The sequence below is a fragment of the Sebastes umbrosus genome, chromosome 7, assembly GCF_015220745.1.
Source record: "Sebastes umbrosus isolate fSebUmb1 chromosome 7, fSebUmb1.pri, whole genome shotgun sequence".
NCBI classification, from domain to species: Eukaryota; Metazoa; Chordata; class Actinopteri; order Perciformes; family Sebastidae; genus Sebastes; species Sebastes umbrosus.
Window position 1 is genome coordinate 16,152,104 of NC_051275.1, and position 18,288 is coordinate 16,170,391.

Consider the following 18,288-nt stretch of genomic DNA (forward strand, 5'->3'; position numbering starts at 1 on the left):
AAACACACAAGTACAGCGGCGTCTGGAGCTCCCAGCCCCGTCTTGGTGTCACCCAGCAACGCCAACGTCTAATAATGAGTCGCACTTCTTTTTTTTTCTCCCCCAAATTATGGAGCCTTCCAGCGGCTACAGCGTCGGGCTAACTACGGCTACTCGCTCCGGTAAAAGTTGAAGTCAATAAAGATAGCGAAAGGAAAAGCTTTTTTTGTTAAAAGCCGTGTTGTTTTTATTATATTTCGGTCGCAATCCTCCCCAGTGGCGGTTGGGCCCCTGCTTCTAGCCCAGTTTTGCAGTGTGTCCGATCGATGTTGCATTGAACAAAGAGGATCAATTTCTGATCAGCGGAGAGACTTTCATCAATGTAGAGAGAGAAGAGGAGGAAGAGGTCTTCTCGTTCTCCCGCAAACACCTACCGACACTACCGCGGACAAAAGCACACAAAACACAGCCCGAAAGGAGAGCAGACAGACGAAGCGAACAGAGGCCGAGCGGGTTTAAACGGAGGTTGAACTGACCTGTAGTTGTTGTAAGTCAAAGCGCTTCCAATATTGAAACATCGATCCTGCATTGGCCGCCATCTTGAGACATATTGAGACAGGAATGAGATGCTGATAGAGAGCGCGGGGGTTGGAGTTCAGTGGAGAGGACCGGGGGGGCTGGCTGGAAAACCCGGACTGGATTGCTTCTAACACTCATCCGGATAGACAGCGCGGAGTACGGACGGGAGTCAGCTCACAGGAGTGTTGCTTTAATTATAACGCCATTATAATTGCTTAAATAGCTTTTTTTTTTTTTTTATCAACATGCAGATATTACAGGTAAATAATAACCAGAGCTGGCTTTAAATTACTCTTTTGGTTTTATTACCTTAAAAAACACATATGAGGCTCATGTTTTGATGTTGTGAGATCATTGTGTTTTTATGTGAGAGCAAAGATCATACAATAATAAAGCCAGGAGGCTAGCCATATGTAAAACAAAAAATAAATAATAAAATCACACAATTCAGGAGCCATGTTTCATGTGAGCTGTGTGGAGTGTTGCTTTAATTATAACGCCATTATAATTGCTTAAATAGCTTTTTTTTTTTTTTTTTATCAACATGCAGATATTACAGGTAAATAATAACCAGAGCTTGCATTAAATTACTCTTTCGGTTTTTATTACCTTGAAAAAACAGATGTTTGATGTTGTAGTTTGTGTGATCATTATGTTTTTATGGAGAGCAAAGATCATACAAAAATAATGCCAGGAGGCTACTTGGAAGCCATATGTAAAACAAAAAAAATAATAAAACCCCAAACAGGAGCATTCAGGAGCCATGTTTCTTCTGAGCTGTGTAAGAAGATAATTAAGACCAACATGTAATAATTTATTACACCATAAACATAAATATTGTTCCTCCAAAATCAGCAATAAAAATAGAGATTAAAAGTGAATTGGTAGGAAGTGATTTTTATTTCTAGGCACCTATACTTGCATTTTGTCATAGGCTCAAACTAATGCTCATTTTTTGAAACTGCAGTCAATTTTTTTGTTAAAACTACATACATTTAATAAAAAAAAAAACTTTGAGCTTAATTTATGAAAACTATTTTTATTTGTTTTGTTTTTGTTTGTTTAGTTTAAGTTAAATATAAATGTAAACCAAATGTAATTAATAAGGACTGTTGAAAATAGAATCCAGGCTAAAAGTGTCTAAATTGTTAAAACAAAACATTATCAATAATACAAATTTTCCACAATAATTTGAGTTTCCCGATACATGTATTTCATGTTGTTGGATTTTTTCGTAAGCTCAAACTAATACTCCTTTTTGAAACGGTAGTTTATTTTCTGTTTAAACTGCAAACATTTAATAAAACACCTTCAACTTAATTTATGAATACATATATAAATATATGTAAATATAAATCCAAATGTAATCAATTAGGACTGTTGAAAAAAGAATCCAGGCTAAAAGTGTCTGTCTAAATTGTTAAAACAAAACATTCAACTCTAATCAGAATTAACCACAATAACTTGAGTCTCATGATACATGTATTTCTTGTTATTCTTTATCAACATGGTGGATCTAGTGTACAAATTCAGCATAATATGCAACAAAGCAGGGCTGCTGAGGAAACCTGCTGAACTTGGCCATTTAAGAACGGGTAAAAGATGGAGTGGACTCACACTTGGCACAAGCTATTTCCAAGTTCATGATCTTCTCAATTCCCTATAATATGAATAAGAAAGTAAGCCTGATATTCCCCTTTAAGGCATTCTTTTGCTGCACAGATATTAATCAGATTAGTTATTCAAATAAGATTGTTGTGTTGTTAATCCAGTCAAGTCACTGCAGCAGCAGCAGCAGGGCAGCCCAGTGGTGAGAGTGTCAGTGTGCATACATATCTGTTGTTGAAGTGACCTTGAGCAACACACTGAACCCTGGCTGCTCCGGAGGCGTCACTCCTGCTGACCATGTCCTCTGACCCCCTTCAGCTCGAGGATATGCAAAGAATTTCTAATTACACTGTATGGATGTGTGGAGTGCCCTAAATTCCTGCGTCAAACTGTGCCGATTATGCACCTTAAAACACATCACGCCTCGGCTCCAGCCTCATTCAGCTCAGGTTTATCAGGGCAACACATCTGTTTTGCACGTTGTTTTCATTTTTAGCATTTTGTGGGTTCCCAAATGTGACACGTCGAGTGTGTCGTCGTGAGGCCTCGGCTGTGTGGAAAAGTCAACGCCTGCACTCACACTTAGGAGTTTTTTTCCTTGAATGCTCGGAGCCTTTAAAATAAATATTTTACAGCTTTATTTTTTGCCCTACAATCATTTTAATTTCTTTACAGCCGTTGCACTTTAATGGCATCCACTAAAAATACCAAGAATTTGCCACAGATAATGACGGCTCTTTCCCTGCACTTGTGCGCATACAAAGGTGGGCATTTTTGTGCATTGAATTAGCTCAACTTTCAGGTCATTACTTAATTTGATTTGAAGCAGTTTGTGTCGCCCTCCTTCAGCAGTATGAATGGCGCTCAGTGCTCAACTGCATGTGTAGCCTCGATAGCTTTGCCTTATTATATATTTCATTTATAGACATAATACAGCGGATTGCAGACTGGCCATGACATGACAGAGTCACATGCCTTTAATCAAATGTACTGAATTGCACTTAAATAGGAAGAGCTGCTTTAAAAGAATTCCTGTGAAAAAAGACATAATAGCAGCATGATTTGTGTCAGAGTCAATCACTATTTCTTTATCAAGATTGTCCTTTTTTTAAAAGTATGAGCAACTGGTCTGCACTATGAGATACATAATGAATACTTTTAGACCAAATACTGCATGTTAAATCCCCTCTTTTCTCTCCCTTTCCGCCGTGTTAATCAGTGCTTCCTTGGCCTGGCCTGCATGACTTGTGATGCTACCTATCATTAAGCCAAACCAGAAATACAGGTCTGAGATAATCCCTACGGACTTAGTAGCTTTGCAGTGTGTCTATTACGATGTGTTTATAGATTTCTCTCTTACTATCACACAAAGACGAAACACACAACAAAGACGAAACACAGTCTATTTTTTTGGCGCTGATATTATTAGGTAATGAAAAGTATTCAACAATATGTTACCAATCAATAACAACGCCTGAAAGCGACCACACAATGCATGGTATTTGTGTTGAGATGCGATTTATGATTATTTCTCAATGTCGACTTTTAACTTTAGATAACACAATGATTAAATGTTTCAAATACTGTAAGGTGATATAGTTACTTTGTTTATTAGTTGTGTTATTTATTGTGTCAAGCACATACAAGTGCCCCCAAAAACACTGTTGCAGTGGTGAAACATACAACTTCTTCCATGTAACAAAACTGCAATCAAAGAAGAAAATATTCCCTTCCTAAAACAGCTCAAATTTTGTTTAATCATCCATTCAAAAGAAATCATTTTACTCCAAAGTGCAGCCTTTTAAACTGCAGTGCGCAGAAAAGGAGCAAATATGAGTAAACAAAGGTCACTATATCCTGACAGTAGTGCATGAGACAGGTAATCTGAAAAAAATCATGTGCCTCTGTGTCCTCCGGTGTCCTCGGATGCTCCTAATGGCATCAGCAAGATTTCACAGACCGGAGGAAAACAACCAATCAGAGCCGAGCTGGAGCCTGCCGTCTCTGAACAAACTCCGATCAAAAGGTCAAACTAGGCAGCGCTGATCAAATATAAATCAATATTCTGTTACTGTAATGCCTATTTCTCACCTCAAATGTTTTCAGAAACATCTGTTTAGCTATGTTATCAGATAGTTTGTGACCCGGCAGCCATGTTGAGATCAGTTGAGGAAATTCCAAGCACCGCCCACCAGCCGGAGCACAGCCAATAGGAACGCTCTCTCTGAAATGACCTGTGATTGGCCAAAGTCTCCCGTCACGAGCTAGATTTTTTAAAGCCTGAAAACAGAGCCAATATGAGGTGCAGAAGTCTAGTTATCTCTCAGAACACTTGATTTACAATATGCTGAAAGGTTACTATGGAATTTTTGCCCAATGATGCCAAAAATATTCTGCCTACTGCAGGTTTAAATCATGATAAAATGAACAATAAAACATGAAATGGACTTCATCTTCGATCTCATGTAAAAACACACAAGAGACAAAGCATTTTCTTTTCAGGGAGACCATTAAACATGTCTGTTTCTATAGCTTATTTATACCTTATATCTTTGACTTTAAGTTAAATTCTGCTTCACTAAGGCTCGACCTTAGCATTACAAATCAGTGGATTTTGCACTGCCAGACAGGCGCTTCTTCTCAAACTCTCCGAATTTCAGCACACACAGCATCTCCATAAGGATTTGAGTGAAGCTTCACTAGGCTCTGGATTACTTTGAAGCAGTAGGGGGTACACAGTCTAAGTCGGAACAAGTAAGAGTCTGAGTTATCAATCCACCTTCAAATTATCATGTTCCTGCTGCAGAGGCTCTTGCACGTCTGGCATGAATGACTTGAGAGGGATTTTTCCCCTCACTTGTCTTTTTATTACATTTTATGTTAAAATTAGAGAGGAGAGGAAAAAACGCAGCGTAAATTGTTCCTGACAGGGACAGCAGAGGGAACGTGTTGGGACCCACAGATTTAGCCTCAGTCATCAGTTCATGTACATTTGGTTAAACAGAGAGAAATAAACACACATTCTCTGTGTCCGTGCCTTCATACCACTAGATCTTATACAGTGCTACAGGGGAGAAAATAAAACAGCCATTCTGTCCTTTAGCTTTCCCACTTTTCTCTGTTTGTGTCCCTTCTCCTGCTGCTCGTTGACTCTGCCTGCGAGGTGCTTTTAGCGGGCCCTGTGTTGCCGGGTCTGAGATGGATGCGTGGCCCTTGGGAGCTGCAGGCAGAGAGCAACACTGATCATGGCAGACAGGCTGGGGAGGCTGCATAAGATCATCATCACCCAGCAGTGGAGTGAATCGCCGCGGTGGCACTTTCACACAACCTCTGACCTCTGGGGTAACCTCCGAGGTCATGATCAAGGTCAGGGGTCAGCGAGGGGCCTCTGTGATCAGGGAGCTCGCTGGGCCCCCTCCTGCCGCTTCCTCCTCTTTTTCTCTCAACGTTCTTCGTGTTTTTTTTTCTCTCTCTCTCTTTCCCTCATCTTCTATCTGTTTGTCTATCGCTCACACTCTCTTTCACCGGCCGGGACCAATTGAGACATCCCATCCCCTGGGAGCGCAAAGAGGAAAGCAAGAGAAAATCAATAGGGAAGATGAGTGAAGACCTGGGGGTCCCATCAAAAAACTGAATGCTTCACTCTGTGCTGGTATGATTCACACACAAATACACATACCGATACACAGTGGTATTACTTCTGACATGCAGGAAGCTAGCAGCAAACTTGGAAAATGTACAAAGCTATAGAAAAAAGTCTGCAAAATATGTTTTTGGTGTATTTGACCTAGAATAACACTAATCGGTGCAGTTCCATGCACCTAATCCTTATAAGATCGCTGACACTGTTCATAGAAATTGACCCGAGATGCCCCACGTGTGGCTGGTTTTCTGCGGCGCTGTTCGAATAGATAAAGATGAGATATTGATCCCTAAGTGGAGACTCAAGGTCTGCAGACGGCAAATGAAAGAGCGTTGACACAAAAAAAGTTTTTTTCCTAGCAAGAGAGATGCAGACAAAATGGAGCAAACATAAATGCCAAGCTTTGTGTGTATCACCGTGGCTGTAATTTGAGCTGAACAAAATGTCACCCTATCACCAATCAGTGCAACTTTAATTATAGCTCATTTCCAGCAACATTTGCCTGGTTTTGAACTGAAAGAAGACAAACAAACTCATTCCTCTGTGTCATTTCCTGACCTCATTCACCTCTGCTATTTCTGAAGAAAGACATACATGTGTTTATAATGTTTGAGCCTCGCCATGTCTCCATAACTTATGAGATTGCTGAGTTTCTTCCCAACGCGAGATAACCCCCGGGCAGGACATTAAATGATCGGCTGAAAATAGAACTGTTCAGATGAAAGGGAGGATAAATAATGCAGAAAGAATACAAAACCTCTTATGGGGATATAACTAGTCACACACACATATGCACGCACGCAAACACACAAAGAGATTTTTTTTTTTTTTTTTGCTCCACGGTGAAGAAAAGTGAATGGATGTAACAGGAAGGAGGAGGACCCAGTGGAGACACACATGCTTCTTGCTTCATCTCCTCCCACTCCTCCTCCTTGTCTGCCATTTTTTTTCCGCTCACACTCACACACTTCATGACATACTCTGTGTCTGTGGGGAGGAATAATGTTGTCCCAGTCACGCCGTGTTTTTCCTGCCCACCAGAGATCAGACACAACACACATCAGTGCAAGATTCCCAACCCAGTCGCCTCATCATTTTTTCATGAATCAGAATGACGACGACCTGGACAGTTGATCCTTCTTCACAGAGAGTAATGTGTATCTGAAAGCCATGTGTTTTATTATTCCTGTATTTGTTTAGGTTAGATCACCAAAAATTTAAACTGTGAGTCACCTATTAAGATTTGTGGTTGGAGGGTGCTGCAATGGCTGGGTCATATCTGATAAATAAAACATTCAAGACAAACCTTTTCAAAGCCTCGCTGCTGCCTGCTTAATTTACAGCTGACATGTTTATTCATTGGCCAAATTAAACATGCATGTTTTGAGAAGAAAAACATCCCAGTATGTCAGTACACAACTCAAGCAGGCTGCACAGGACAACTTCACATAGTGGCTTTGTGCTTGTGTAGGGAGACACCTAGTGGTAAAAGACACACATAGCGTGTCCATAAGGAGAAAAGTCCTCTTTACATGGTTTATTATTATTGCATTATCTTGACAAGAAGAAAAATAGTTCATTAGTCAACCCATAAAATCTGAGGGGTTTATTTACTAATGATTTAATATCTCAATATCTCTCTAAAATTAGGCTCCAGTGCTATCAATTCTCCAATAGACATCTGATTTGACCCCTGGCCCGGCCGCTATTCTGTCTTTCGCAGGTTATGGCGGACTGAGTTTTAGCTAGAGGGGAGATACTGGTATCATATGAAACCAGAAGACCTAAGGAATCCATTAGTAACACATGTCATGCTAGCTTGTCAGGAAGATCGCCAAATAACACTATGAAGTTGGGCTAAATTTTGGCCAGGAAAAACTGGCATGGCGATTTTCAAAGGGGTCCCTTGACCTCTGACCTCAAGATATGTGAATGTAAATGGGTTCTATGGGTACCCACGAGTCTCCTCTTTATAGACACGCCCACTTTATGATAATCACATGCAGTTTTGGGCAAGTCATAGTCAAGTCATCATGCAGTTTGGTGCAAAAAACAGTTTTTGAATGCAGTATAAATGTGTTATTTTTTCCTATTCTAAAATGGTGTATTTGAATATTTCTGCATACTGGGGTCCCTAAACAGTCTTGAATTATATAAACTGGTTATCACTGTAAAGCTGAGACTCTTGTGGATATAATGAGCCCAATTGTGATGATATTAGTAGCCATTTCATTGTAGTCAGACCATTTTTTTAAACTTGACCTCACTGTATAAAATGACCTGTGGTGACCTCTAGGATAATCACAGCCTCATGAAACTTTACAACCATAAACTAGAGACCTAGAGCATTCAGAGGATGTATAGCTTTCCTAGGTATATTGACAATAAGGGGGTTTCTGAGCAGTTTACAGAACAGAGGTGCTCGCCATCTAATTGCAGAAAAATGCAATTCTTGCAGAAATCTCCAAATGTCAAAGGTTTTTGATACCAAATCACAGCATGGCTTTTTTTTATAGTGTTCCTCAAGGTCTTGGTGTCTTAATGTGGTATTTTGTAGGGATTATTGATCATTTTTATCAGTTCTTAAGTGGTAAAAAATTGTTAAACACATGGTATCAACACAAAAATTGCTGCAACAATTTATGAGACATAATAGAAAAGGCATCACAAACTCATCAACATGTACTACGATCTTATACACTTTCACAATTTATTGTAATTGATTATTTTGTTCTTATTTTTTTTATCAATGACTAGAACAACTTGACACACAGTGCTGAGCTGCACCCCAAATTAATCTTCCCAGCTTTCAGATGATGTGCACCACTTCTATGTGGCATGTACTGTTGTTGACCATCTCCCCCTGAATATCCCCTGAACCCCTGAAAAGAGGTCGGAATGGAAATACTCTAAGTGAAAAATATGCCTCACAAAATGACCTCTGCTTACTTCATGAGCAGGACACCGCGCCCTGGTGTTTACCCAACCTAAAAGTGCCTGGGAGGCCGACCAGGCCGACAAAAGCCCCATTCACCGGTAACAAGAACCCGGGCCAATAACGCTGCCTGCCACGTCAAATGTTTGAGCATACAGCAACTAGTGGTGCAAATGTTTTTAGACTGTTTGAGGAAGTCAGGTATTGGAGCACAATACAGGAAGAAGCTCATTGTATTATAGTCAAACAATATGACCTATTGTTATTTGCACTCCTTAACTGTAAGTAGGATATTTAAGGTGTGTCTGCAGGCTGCAGTGAGTTCTGCCCTCTAGAGCTGCATTTCCTGAAGACGTTTTTTTCCGGACAGAGTGGTTGTGTGAGAGATTTTTTTTTTAACATTGGGTGGAAATGACTTCAGGATGATGGGAGCAGGGGCAAATGTGGTGCAAATGTTTTAGACTCTGTTGGAGGAAGTCAGGTATTGGACAACAATACAGGAAAAAGCTCATGGTGTTCTAGTCAAACAACACTCCTTAACTGAAAGTAGGACATTGATAAGGTGTGTCTGCAGGGTCCAATGAGTTCTGCCCTCTGGAGCTGCATTTCCTGTGGACGTTTTTTCTTGGACAAAGTGGACAAAGTGTGTGTGAGAGAGGTTTTTTTTGGACATAACTGCAGGATGATTGGAACAGGGTCTTATTGGAGAGCTCGGACGCACAGGCGCTCCCGGTGGTCCCAGCAGGACTCGTGCTGTGTGGGCCTGCTGGTTCTCAGAGTGACCTCCACCTGTGTGTACGTGGCCGTGGTCGGTTTCCTGCTCTTTCTGGGTTTCTACCTGCTGGACTCACCGGATCCGGACCCACCACCTGCAGACTCTGACTCCGTGGTGACCCTCTTGGTGTGGACGCATCCGTTCGGTCAGTACCGTAAACTCCCGGACTGCCTTAAACTCTACCACATCGACGGGTGCGCGCTCACCGACGACGAGCGCTCGTACCCACGTGCCGACGCGGTGCTCATCCACCACCGGGACTTGGTCACCGGAGCCGCGGATCTGCCACCGGAACCGCGTCCAAATGCGCAAAAGTGGATATGGATGAACTACGAGTCTCCTGCGCACACGACGGAGATGTGGCGCTTTGAGGACGTCTTCAACCTCACCATGACGTACCGGACAGACTCTGATGTGTTCCTACCGTACGGGTATCTGGTCCCACGTGGTGGACTCAGCAGAACCCAGCAGAACCCGCGACGACCACACCTCCTGGCCTGGGTCGTCAGCAACTGGTCCGAGTCACACACACGTGTTGTTTTCTACCACGAGCTCCGCCGGTACATCCCGGTGGATGTGTTCGGTAGAGCGGGTCAGCCGATACCGGAGGATTCTGGTACCGGCGTTCAGGTGCGCAAGCTGCTCCACCGGTACCAGTTCTACCTGTCTCTGGAGAACTCGCAGCACACCGACTACATCACGGAGAAGCTGTGGAACGCGCTGCAGGCCGGCTCGGTTCCGGTGGTCCTCGGTCCGTCCAGGCAGAACTACGAGCGGTTCTTACCACCGGAGGCCTTCATCCACGTGGACGACTTCTCCACGGTGCGAGGCCTGGCCCGGTACCTGCTGATGCTGAGGAGGAACCCGGTGCGGTTCAGGAGGCACCTGGACTGGAAGAGGAGATACAGAGTCCACCAGACCTCCTTCTGGACTGAGCACTACTGCACGGCCTGCAGGGCGGTGAGGAGGACCAGAGGCAGGACAGATGTGGTCCAAGATCTGACACGATGGTTTCGCTCGTGAGAAACGCACCTGAGTGAAGTGAGAAGACTCACTGCACACCTGACCTTATGACCTCCAGCTGTGACTTCCAGCTTTCAAAGGAAACAACAGAATATATATTTATGATTGGGAGTTGATTTATTTAATTTATATGACTTTATAATTACATTTTGATAGTGTGTTGTCTTCTTATTCACATTATGTTTGCAAAGTTTTTTTTTTTTTTGTAAATATGTTTTATTGAGGGCTGCACGGTGGTGCAGTGGTTGGCACTGGCGCCTCACAGCTAGTGGGTTGCAGGTTCAAATCTGGCTTGGGGCCCTTCTGTGTGGAGTTTGCATGTTCTCCCCGTGTTAGCGTGGGTTTTCTCCGGGTACTCCGGTTTCCTCCCACAGTCCAAAGACATGCAGGTTAGGTTAATTGTTGACTCTAAATTGCCCGTAGGTGTGAATGTGAGTGTGAATGGTTGTCTGTCTCTATGTGTCAGCCCTGTGATGGACTGGCGACCTGTCCAGGGTGTACCCCGCCTTCGACCAATGTCGGCTGGGATCGGCTCCAGCCCCCCCCGCGACCCCTAACGGGATAAGCGGTTGCAGATGGATGGATGGATGGATGTTTTATTGATTTTCAAAGATTTTATCCCACAAAAATAACAGATACAAAACATGTATAAGTCAAACAAAATAGATGATTTATCATTATGTTTGCAAAGTTTCTAATGGATTTTTTCATCTTCAAGTGGGCTGCTTGTAGCCCTACATGGATTTTGCATATTGTATCATAAACTTTGCATTCACTATTCATTATTGCATTGCAATAAGAAAATGAGCTCGCAAAGACTTGCTTGAGATGATTCATCGCAGCAAACAATGTTCCTGTCAAAATCCTCAACTTTAGTATATCACGCAGCATCAGTTGTGTGGTGCTACAATACAACTCACTGACTAATAATGAAGGTGATGAAATGTTAACTGTGATGCTTTATCAGTGGCGGATTAAGGTGGTCAGGGGCCCCCTTAGACTACTCTTTGTGTGAGGCCCCCTTCTCATCATGCCATGTGTAAAAAGTGTGCTAGGAACATTACACGGCTCACAGGTACACACTCGGAGAGCATACACACACACATTGAGACTTACTCGAAGCCTTGAAATATCTCGCAAATTAGGGATTTTCTTCAGTAGATCTCGATCACGGTGTTCTTCCAGCTGTTGTGCATTTCGTTGTTGTGCTCCATGATCACATTTTCTTTCTGACATATTGCTGACGAATCAGCTGCTTAATTTTTTAAGATGTTTCTAATGGGCCAATAGGGGTCAAGGTGGTTCTTTTTTTTCTCTGAAGTACATTTAAATTATTGGGGGCCCTTGCAAACATGGGGCCCCTGTAGGCTGCAAGCCAACCTGTGCATTAATCCACCCCAGTGTGTTATCTATCTCAAGTTTGACATCTTTGCAAGGTGACTTTTACACAGACCTGAAATGGAAATCGGGGCTTGAAAGGAAGAATGAAACACATTGTTTTGATCCGTAATATGAAGAAAATATTATTTTGGATTGATGATTACAATACAACGTGCAAAAAAAAGCAGGTATTTTCAATGGGTTTAGGGTTAAGGTAATGCATGTATTCAAAGGGAGTGTGTAACCTGTGGTGTGTTTGATTAGGGAGGCATACCATCTCCAGAAAGTACATGACACCTGAGGCGTTAGCAGCACTAAATCATGTGAATCACGCTGGATCGGATCTGATATCAGCTTATCAGCATACATGGTTGATGCTCATGTTTTAGTAGAAGCCACGCATCCCTAAAATAGTACTCAGAGCGCTTGCTTTGTGTCTGCACATTATTGCAACGCTGACCTAAATTACCTTAAAGGTGTTGTTAGACTCCAAACCTCGTCTTTTCAGTGCTGTTCATACGTCTGGCTCAACTTGTTAAGAGAGCAAGACAGCTGTACCAACACACACATCCTCTACTGTTTCATTAAAACGGTGCTATTTACACAGCCATGCTCATTTTGCTGATGTTTTTACTATCCTTTATATATATTGTCGTAGCTCAGGCTGCAGCAGAAAAACCTTGAAAATGTGTAGAAGGAGGTGAACATGTGCCGCTTCATGAGTCACTTGATAAGAATCAGAAGCTGTGATGTGGATCATTTAAATTTACACCTCTGAGTTAGTGCCCTGACACAGAATTAACACTTTACACTGTCAAATGAGACATTTCCTGCAGGCGCAAGGGCCGCGAACACCGCTGCTCCCCATAATGAGCTGATGCCTCAACAGCTGCTGAAACCGCTGACGTCTATCAGCAATAATGCTTTCAGACGGCCAGAACAGCCAGACCCCCTCATCCCTGTCATAATCCCATTCATGTACACGAGGGGGTTATAAGAATATCTGGTTACTGTGAGGAAAATCACTCTGTCTGCTTTCAAATATAGATCCAGTACATGTCCTGAAGCTTGTTTGACGTGTCCTCATTCAAAGTATCTTACCTTTCCGCTGTGGGAAGCACACACTGTACAATAGAGGCCATGCTGTATTGTCTGGACAGAACAGGTGCTGGACAGTTGATCTAGTAGTTTATAAAGGAAGGGAACTCCTCTTATTGTTTCTTAACAGCTCATCTGATCACAAAGCAGACTGAAAGAAGATCCACACGATGGCAAGAGGCTTTACAGGATATCTAGCATGTTGATTGCACACATTGACCTGCTATTAGCCCACTCACTATGTATTGCTTGCCATTTTAATGCAATTTCTGGTTAGTAATACAGACTAATCGATACTGGATATCATGTAGTTTTTGATCAGGAATTACATCTTGGAAATCAAGAAAAAAAAGGTGATATACAACAGAAATATAATCAGCTACATGACTGTTTGTGTATTGCGTGTGTTTTTGGTGTTACTGCTGACTGAGGACCGTGGACCTCCTCTCTCATCTGAAAAGTGTGTTCTGTTACAGTCACACAAAAAGGCCAAGGAGAAGGAGGCAGGAGGCTCCAACGTCTCAATATTATGTTTGAGCTGAACCAGATCCAGGAGTTCAAAGAGGTTAGACCAGTGGTTCCCAATTGTTTTCACATTAAGCACCCTTAATCTGACACAAATTAGACCCCCATTTAATAAGATTTTGTTCCAGGGTCCCCCTACTGATAGGATTTTTGCTTTTAGATGTTTTATTTAGGGCTGTCAATCGATTCAAATATTTAATCGCAATTAATCTCATGATTGTCCATAGTTAATCGTGATTAATTGCAAATTAATCGCACATTTTTTATCTGTTCAAAATGTACCTTAAAGGGAGATTTGTCAAGTATTCAATACTCTTATTAACATGGGAGGGTTAGGGCTTAATGCAAACATATGTATAAATGTATTATTGGAAATCAATTAACAGCACAAAACAATGACGAATATTTTCCAGAAACCCTCACAGGTACTGCATTTAGCGTAAAGAAAAATATGCTCAAATCATAACATGGCAAACTTAAGTCCAACATGCAACAACAGCTGTCAGTGTGGCAGTGTGCTGACTTGACTATGATTTGCCCCAAACTGCATGTGATTATCATAAAGTGGGCATGTCTGTAAAGGGGAGACTCGTGGGTACCCATAGAACCCATTTTCATTCACATATCTTGAGGTCAGAGGTCAAAGGACCCCTTTGAAAATGGCAATCGCCAACTTCGTAGCGTTATTTAGCCTCCTTCACGACAAGCTCGTATGACATGCTACCAATGGATTCATTAGTTTTTTTTAGCTTTATATGATACCAGTATCTTCACTCTAGCTTTAAAACTAAGCCCGCTACAACCTCCGAAAGATTGATTGTGTTAATGCATTAAAGAAATTGGTGGCGTTAAAACAATTTTGCGTTAATGCGTTATCACGTTAACGTTGACAGCCCTACTTTTATTACATAAAATGTATGAAACCCATGACCTAAATAGTCATACATTCTGCCATTGTGTTACTTATGGATGGAATTATAGTGAAAATAAATGATTCCCCTTTTTGCCGGGGACCCCCTGGAACTCCCTCAAGGACTCCTTGGGGGTCCCTGGACCCCACTTTAAAAACCATTGGGTTAGAGGACAGATGTGTTCATGTAGGACTCCATCTCTCTCCCTCTTGCTGTGTGGAGCTGTACTGCCTCTCATGGTAACCTGTGTGGCTGTCCTCTGCTTGCAGGCTTTCACCATCATTGATAAGAGTGACCTGAGTGACCTCTGCTGCTCTGGGTAAGTATTTTGTATTTAGTAGTAGGAATTTTGCATTTCTACATAACATGCTCTATTCAAGAATGTCCGTATGTTTCCGTATTAACTTATTATTTATTTATACTGGGATACTTTCCATCATGCAACTATCTTACAGTTGCTGCTTCACTGTTACAATGATGATGATGACGATGATGTGTTTGATGGCAGGTCACCTTAAAGTTGGTGATGATGACCTCGATGAGATGACGACGGAGTGTTCAGGACCCCTCAACTCGGAGAAAATGTCAAAGGTCAGTTAGTACCAAGGTTGCGGTGATTGTGCAGTGTGCATTTTTTAGTCTTTGAGTTTCAGTGTTAGTTTACTTTTCAGAAATATTTTTATTATTTTTATTTGATTTCGGTTTTTGAGAAATGTTCATTATATTTATTTACAATTTTATTCAATCTTTACCCTATTAACAGTGCTGAAAATGAAGTTACATGAGCACAACATGGTTAATAAAATAGATTCATAGTATCTAATGTTAGTAGTTGGGTTTCACTATTTCTCGTACACACTGCAACTGTAACGTTAGGCTGGGAACCCAGATTAATATTGAAATATTTGTTGTTTAATTTGGTTTGCTTTATTGTTTTAAATGAAATTGATTTATTTTTTCTTAGTGTCAGTCAAGTTTCAAACTCTACATTGCTTTTATCGTCTTCCAAAGGAAAGTCTTGGTCTTGGGTTGAAGGAATTGGTGCATAAAAAAAGAAATTTCCCAAAAAAACACAGTCAACTATAATCTTGGTGTGTGCATAGTTTTCATTTTCTGTATTAAATCTTAGCATTTGCCTAAAAAGCAATAAAAGCCAGTGATGACACATAAAGTATCAAATGAAATGGAGTCAGTGCAGTGTGCATCATTACTGTCAGTTTTACCTGTGTGTTTCTGACCCTGAGGAACGCCTTCAGTCCTTTGACCTTTGACCCAGAAGAAACAGGAGTCAGGGCGGGGGGGGAGGTGTGAGTATGTGATTCTCTTCATAGTCTGCACAGACACCACATAAATGACTCAGTGGCTTGTGATGCCTCTCCCAGGGAATTCATCACTCAGATAACTACGAACGACTTAAATCACTACCAAACTTCCAGGATGCAGATAACGCACATCTCGGTCAGTGAAATACAGATCACAGTTAATTCAAAGTCAAAGAGATGGAAACAGTAATTCGTCTTTCCTGTTGCTCTCATGCAGCATGAAATATCACCTCGTGTCACGGGGTGACAAGTTTACAGAGGATGAGGTGAGTTGTTGCTTGGCAACAAGGTGAAATATTGGCTGTATCAATATGAGATAGTGATTCAAAGGTACCGGCGGTGGCGACGCCGCTGCACAAGCTGAAGGTGAGCGCTGATGAATACCCAGAATCTGAGGCAATTTAATTTGATTTAAACCCCTTAACTATCAGCTCAGGCTTATTACAAAGATCCTTCTCAGCTCTCTTCCAGACCCCCTCTTCAGTAACGGTGCCATTCATAACCTACATGGCCCCTGGCGAGAGACACAGTAATCTCATTTGTACAGCAACAGATGTTTCTCTTAAAAACATCCGTCGACTGGGGAGAGAGAAAAGTCTGCCTCTCATTCTCTCAAGGGATCAAAGAGACCAGTCTAATCGCTATGAAATCTGTCACATTTGTACTGGTTTGAAGAGACATATTGACTTACAGTAGGCTTAGTATGTTGTGAAACGTAAACGCTCTCCCTCTCAGTCCCTCTCACACAGCGTACACATATTTTATGAGGAAGCTTTCCTTCCCTGTACATCAAAAGGCCGCACAGAGGGGGGAAAAGAGAGAGGAGGAAAATGCATATGAAACAACAAAACCCCCAGACAAATAAACAGCGCAGTGTTCCCATGGCAGCGCGGTGCAGTAATCTGACGGCTGGTTTCCCATGGCTGTGTCTCACTGCCCCATAGACCTCCACTCTGTCTCACTGATGGCTCCTGTGATTGCAATCATCCATCTTACTGTCAAAGGCAAAAAAAAAGAGGGCAAGAAAGGGGAAATCACACACACCATCTCTCTCTCTCTCTCTCTCTCGCTCCCTCGTGTCCAGCAAACAAGCCACCCCACTGTGAGCAGAGCCAACACATGCACCGTGTGTTTGTGTGTGTGTATGTGTGTTCATGCTTATATGATCTACAGAGAGAACATGTGTGGGTGTGCATCTTTTGGTTGTCTGTGCCTGCCCATTATACTGCATGATCAGTCACTGGAGTGTACACGGGGGAGCGGTGGACATGTCTGATCTTGCAGCTGATCAAAAGCACCAGAGACTTGTTCCCTTGTGGCCGTGCAAGCGGGCCTCATATCAACATGTCTCTGTTCAGTAGACAGGAAAAACAAGAGGAGAGAGACAGACAGAGGAGGAGGAGGAGGGGTACATCAGGAGTAAGACAGAAACAGGCAGGCAAAGCGCAGATGAAAGGGTGCATAAAGAGGCCAGAGTGGAATATATGACAATGATACATAACCGCACTCATCTCCCTGTTCTGATGAGCTAATTGAAATGGCAAAAGCCAGCGCTGTGTTTGTCTGCAGATGTAATAGCCCGAGTGATCCCTCTTTCTGCAAACCTGACAGCTCTCCTCTCTTCATCACAAGAGCTGAGGATTTACAAAAAGAAAAAGTGCAAGAAACACTTTACCTGTTTGCTTGCAGGTAAATCAGATGTTTACAAAGTTGGATGTCGCCGGTAACCTTGACTACAAGAACCTGTGTTATGTGATCACCCACGAAGAGGACAAAGAGCGGGAGTAAAAGGAGGAGAAGAGACAGGAGGATGAAAAGAAAAGGAAGAGGAGGAGCAGTAAATAGTCTCCCCACGCTGTGAGGCTGCGGTGTATACAGTACGTGTGTAAATGTAATTATGTGCAATAAAGTGGCGACTCTACGAAATGAATCCCTTTGTTGTTGTGACTTTAATCTTACTTCAATAATGAACACAGATAAATATCTGCTGAGCACGACATCTCGCAAATGAAACAACAAAGCACCTGAACATTGTTTAGTATAAAAGATAATGGAAACATGCACAAGACACAACAGAGCAGTATTTAGAAAGGTACATCAGTAGACTCAACCCTCTATAACATATGATAACTTATCAGATACAACAGATACAGACAGGTCCTTCTCTTTTCTGTGAATGATGGTTGAAGGAAATGTTTGACATTTTGGTTTGCTTTCTAGTGGGGCAGCTAAACGGAAATATTCATAACAATTATGCATTTTGCGATAAAAGCTTGAAATTTGGCACAGATGCAGGTTTATATGTTATGAAAAGATATAGATATCAGGGCGCTGCAAATCTGGCCCCCGGGGGCCATGGGAGTCATATTCCAAAATGATGCAGAAAACTGATTTTATGAGTCTTGATGATTTCCAAGGTGTGTTTAAGCTGAGATCAGATGTCAGAAGATCACAGACATGCTTTTTTTTCCATCTTTATTTTATAAGGGTGTTTTTAATAAGCTTTTAAC

At 42.0% G+C, this 18,288-nt stretch overlaps 2 protein-coding genes across 7 annotated transcripts in view; one reads left to right on the plus strand and one right to left on the minus strand.

The window, feature by feature from the left end:
- The window catches only part of cux1b (cut-like homeobox 1b), a 68,007-nt gene extending 67,345 nt beyond the window's left edge, over positions 1 to 662 (minus strand). For all 6 annotated transcript variants that reach the window (XM_037774631.1, XM_037774632.1, XM_037774629.1 and 3 more), the window contains exon 1: positions 516 to 662. In XM_037774631.1, coding sequence (XP_037630559.1) covers positions 516 to 578 — 63 coding nt within the window. In that variant the 5' untranslated portion in view covers positions 579 to 662. The remainder of the gene's footprint in view (positions 1 to 515) is intronic.
- Positions 663 to 8,677: 8,015 nt separating this feature from the next.
- Positions 8,678 to 17,702, plus strand: LOC119491065 (alpha-(1,3)-fucosyltransferase 4-like). The gene is made up of 5 exons (XM_037774684.1): positions 8,678 to 10,560; positions 13,497 to 13,585; positions 14,726 to 14,775; positions 14,965 to 15,047; positions 17,468 to 17,702. The coding sequence occupies exon 1, from the start codon at positions 9,325 to 9,327 to the stop codon at positions 10,540 to 10,542; it is 1,218 nt and encodes a 405-aa protein (XP_037630612.1). The 5' UTR covers positions 8,678 to 9,324; the 3' UTR covers positions 10,543 to 10,560; positions 13,497 to 13,585; positions 14,726 to 14,775; positions 14,965 to 15,047; positions 17,468 to 17,702.
- Positions 17,703 to 18,288: the final 586 nt, after the last annotated feature.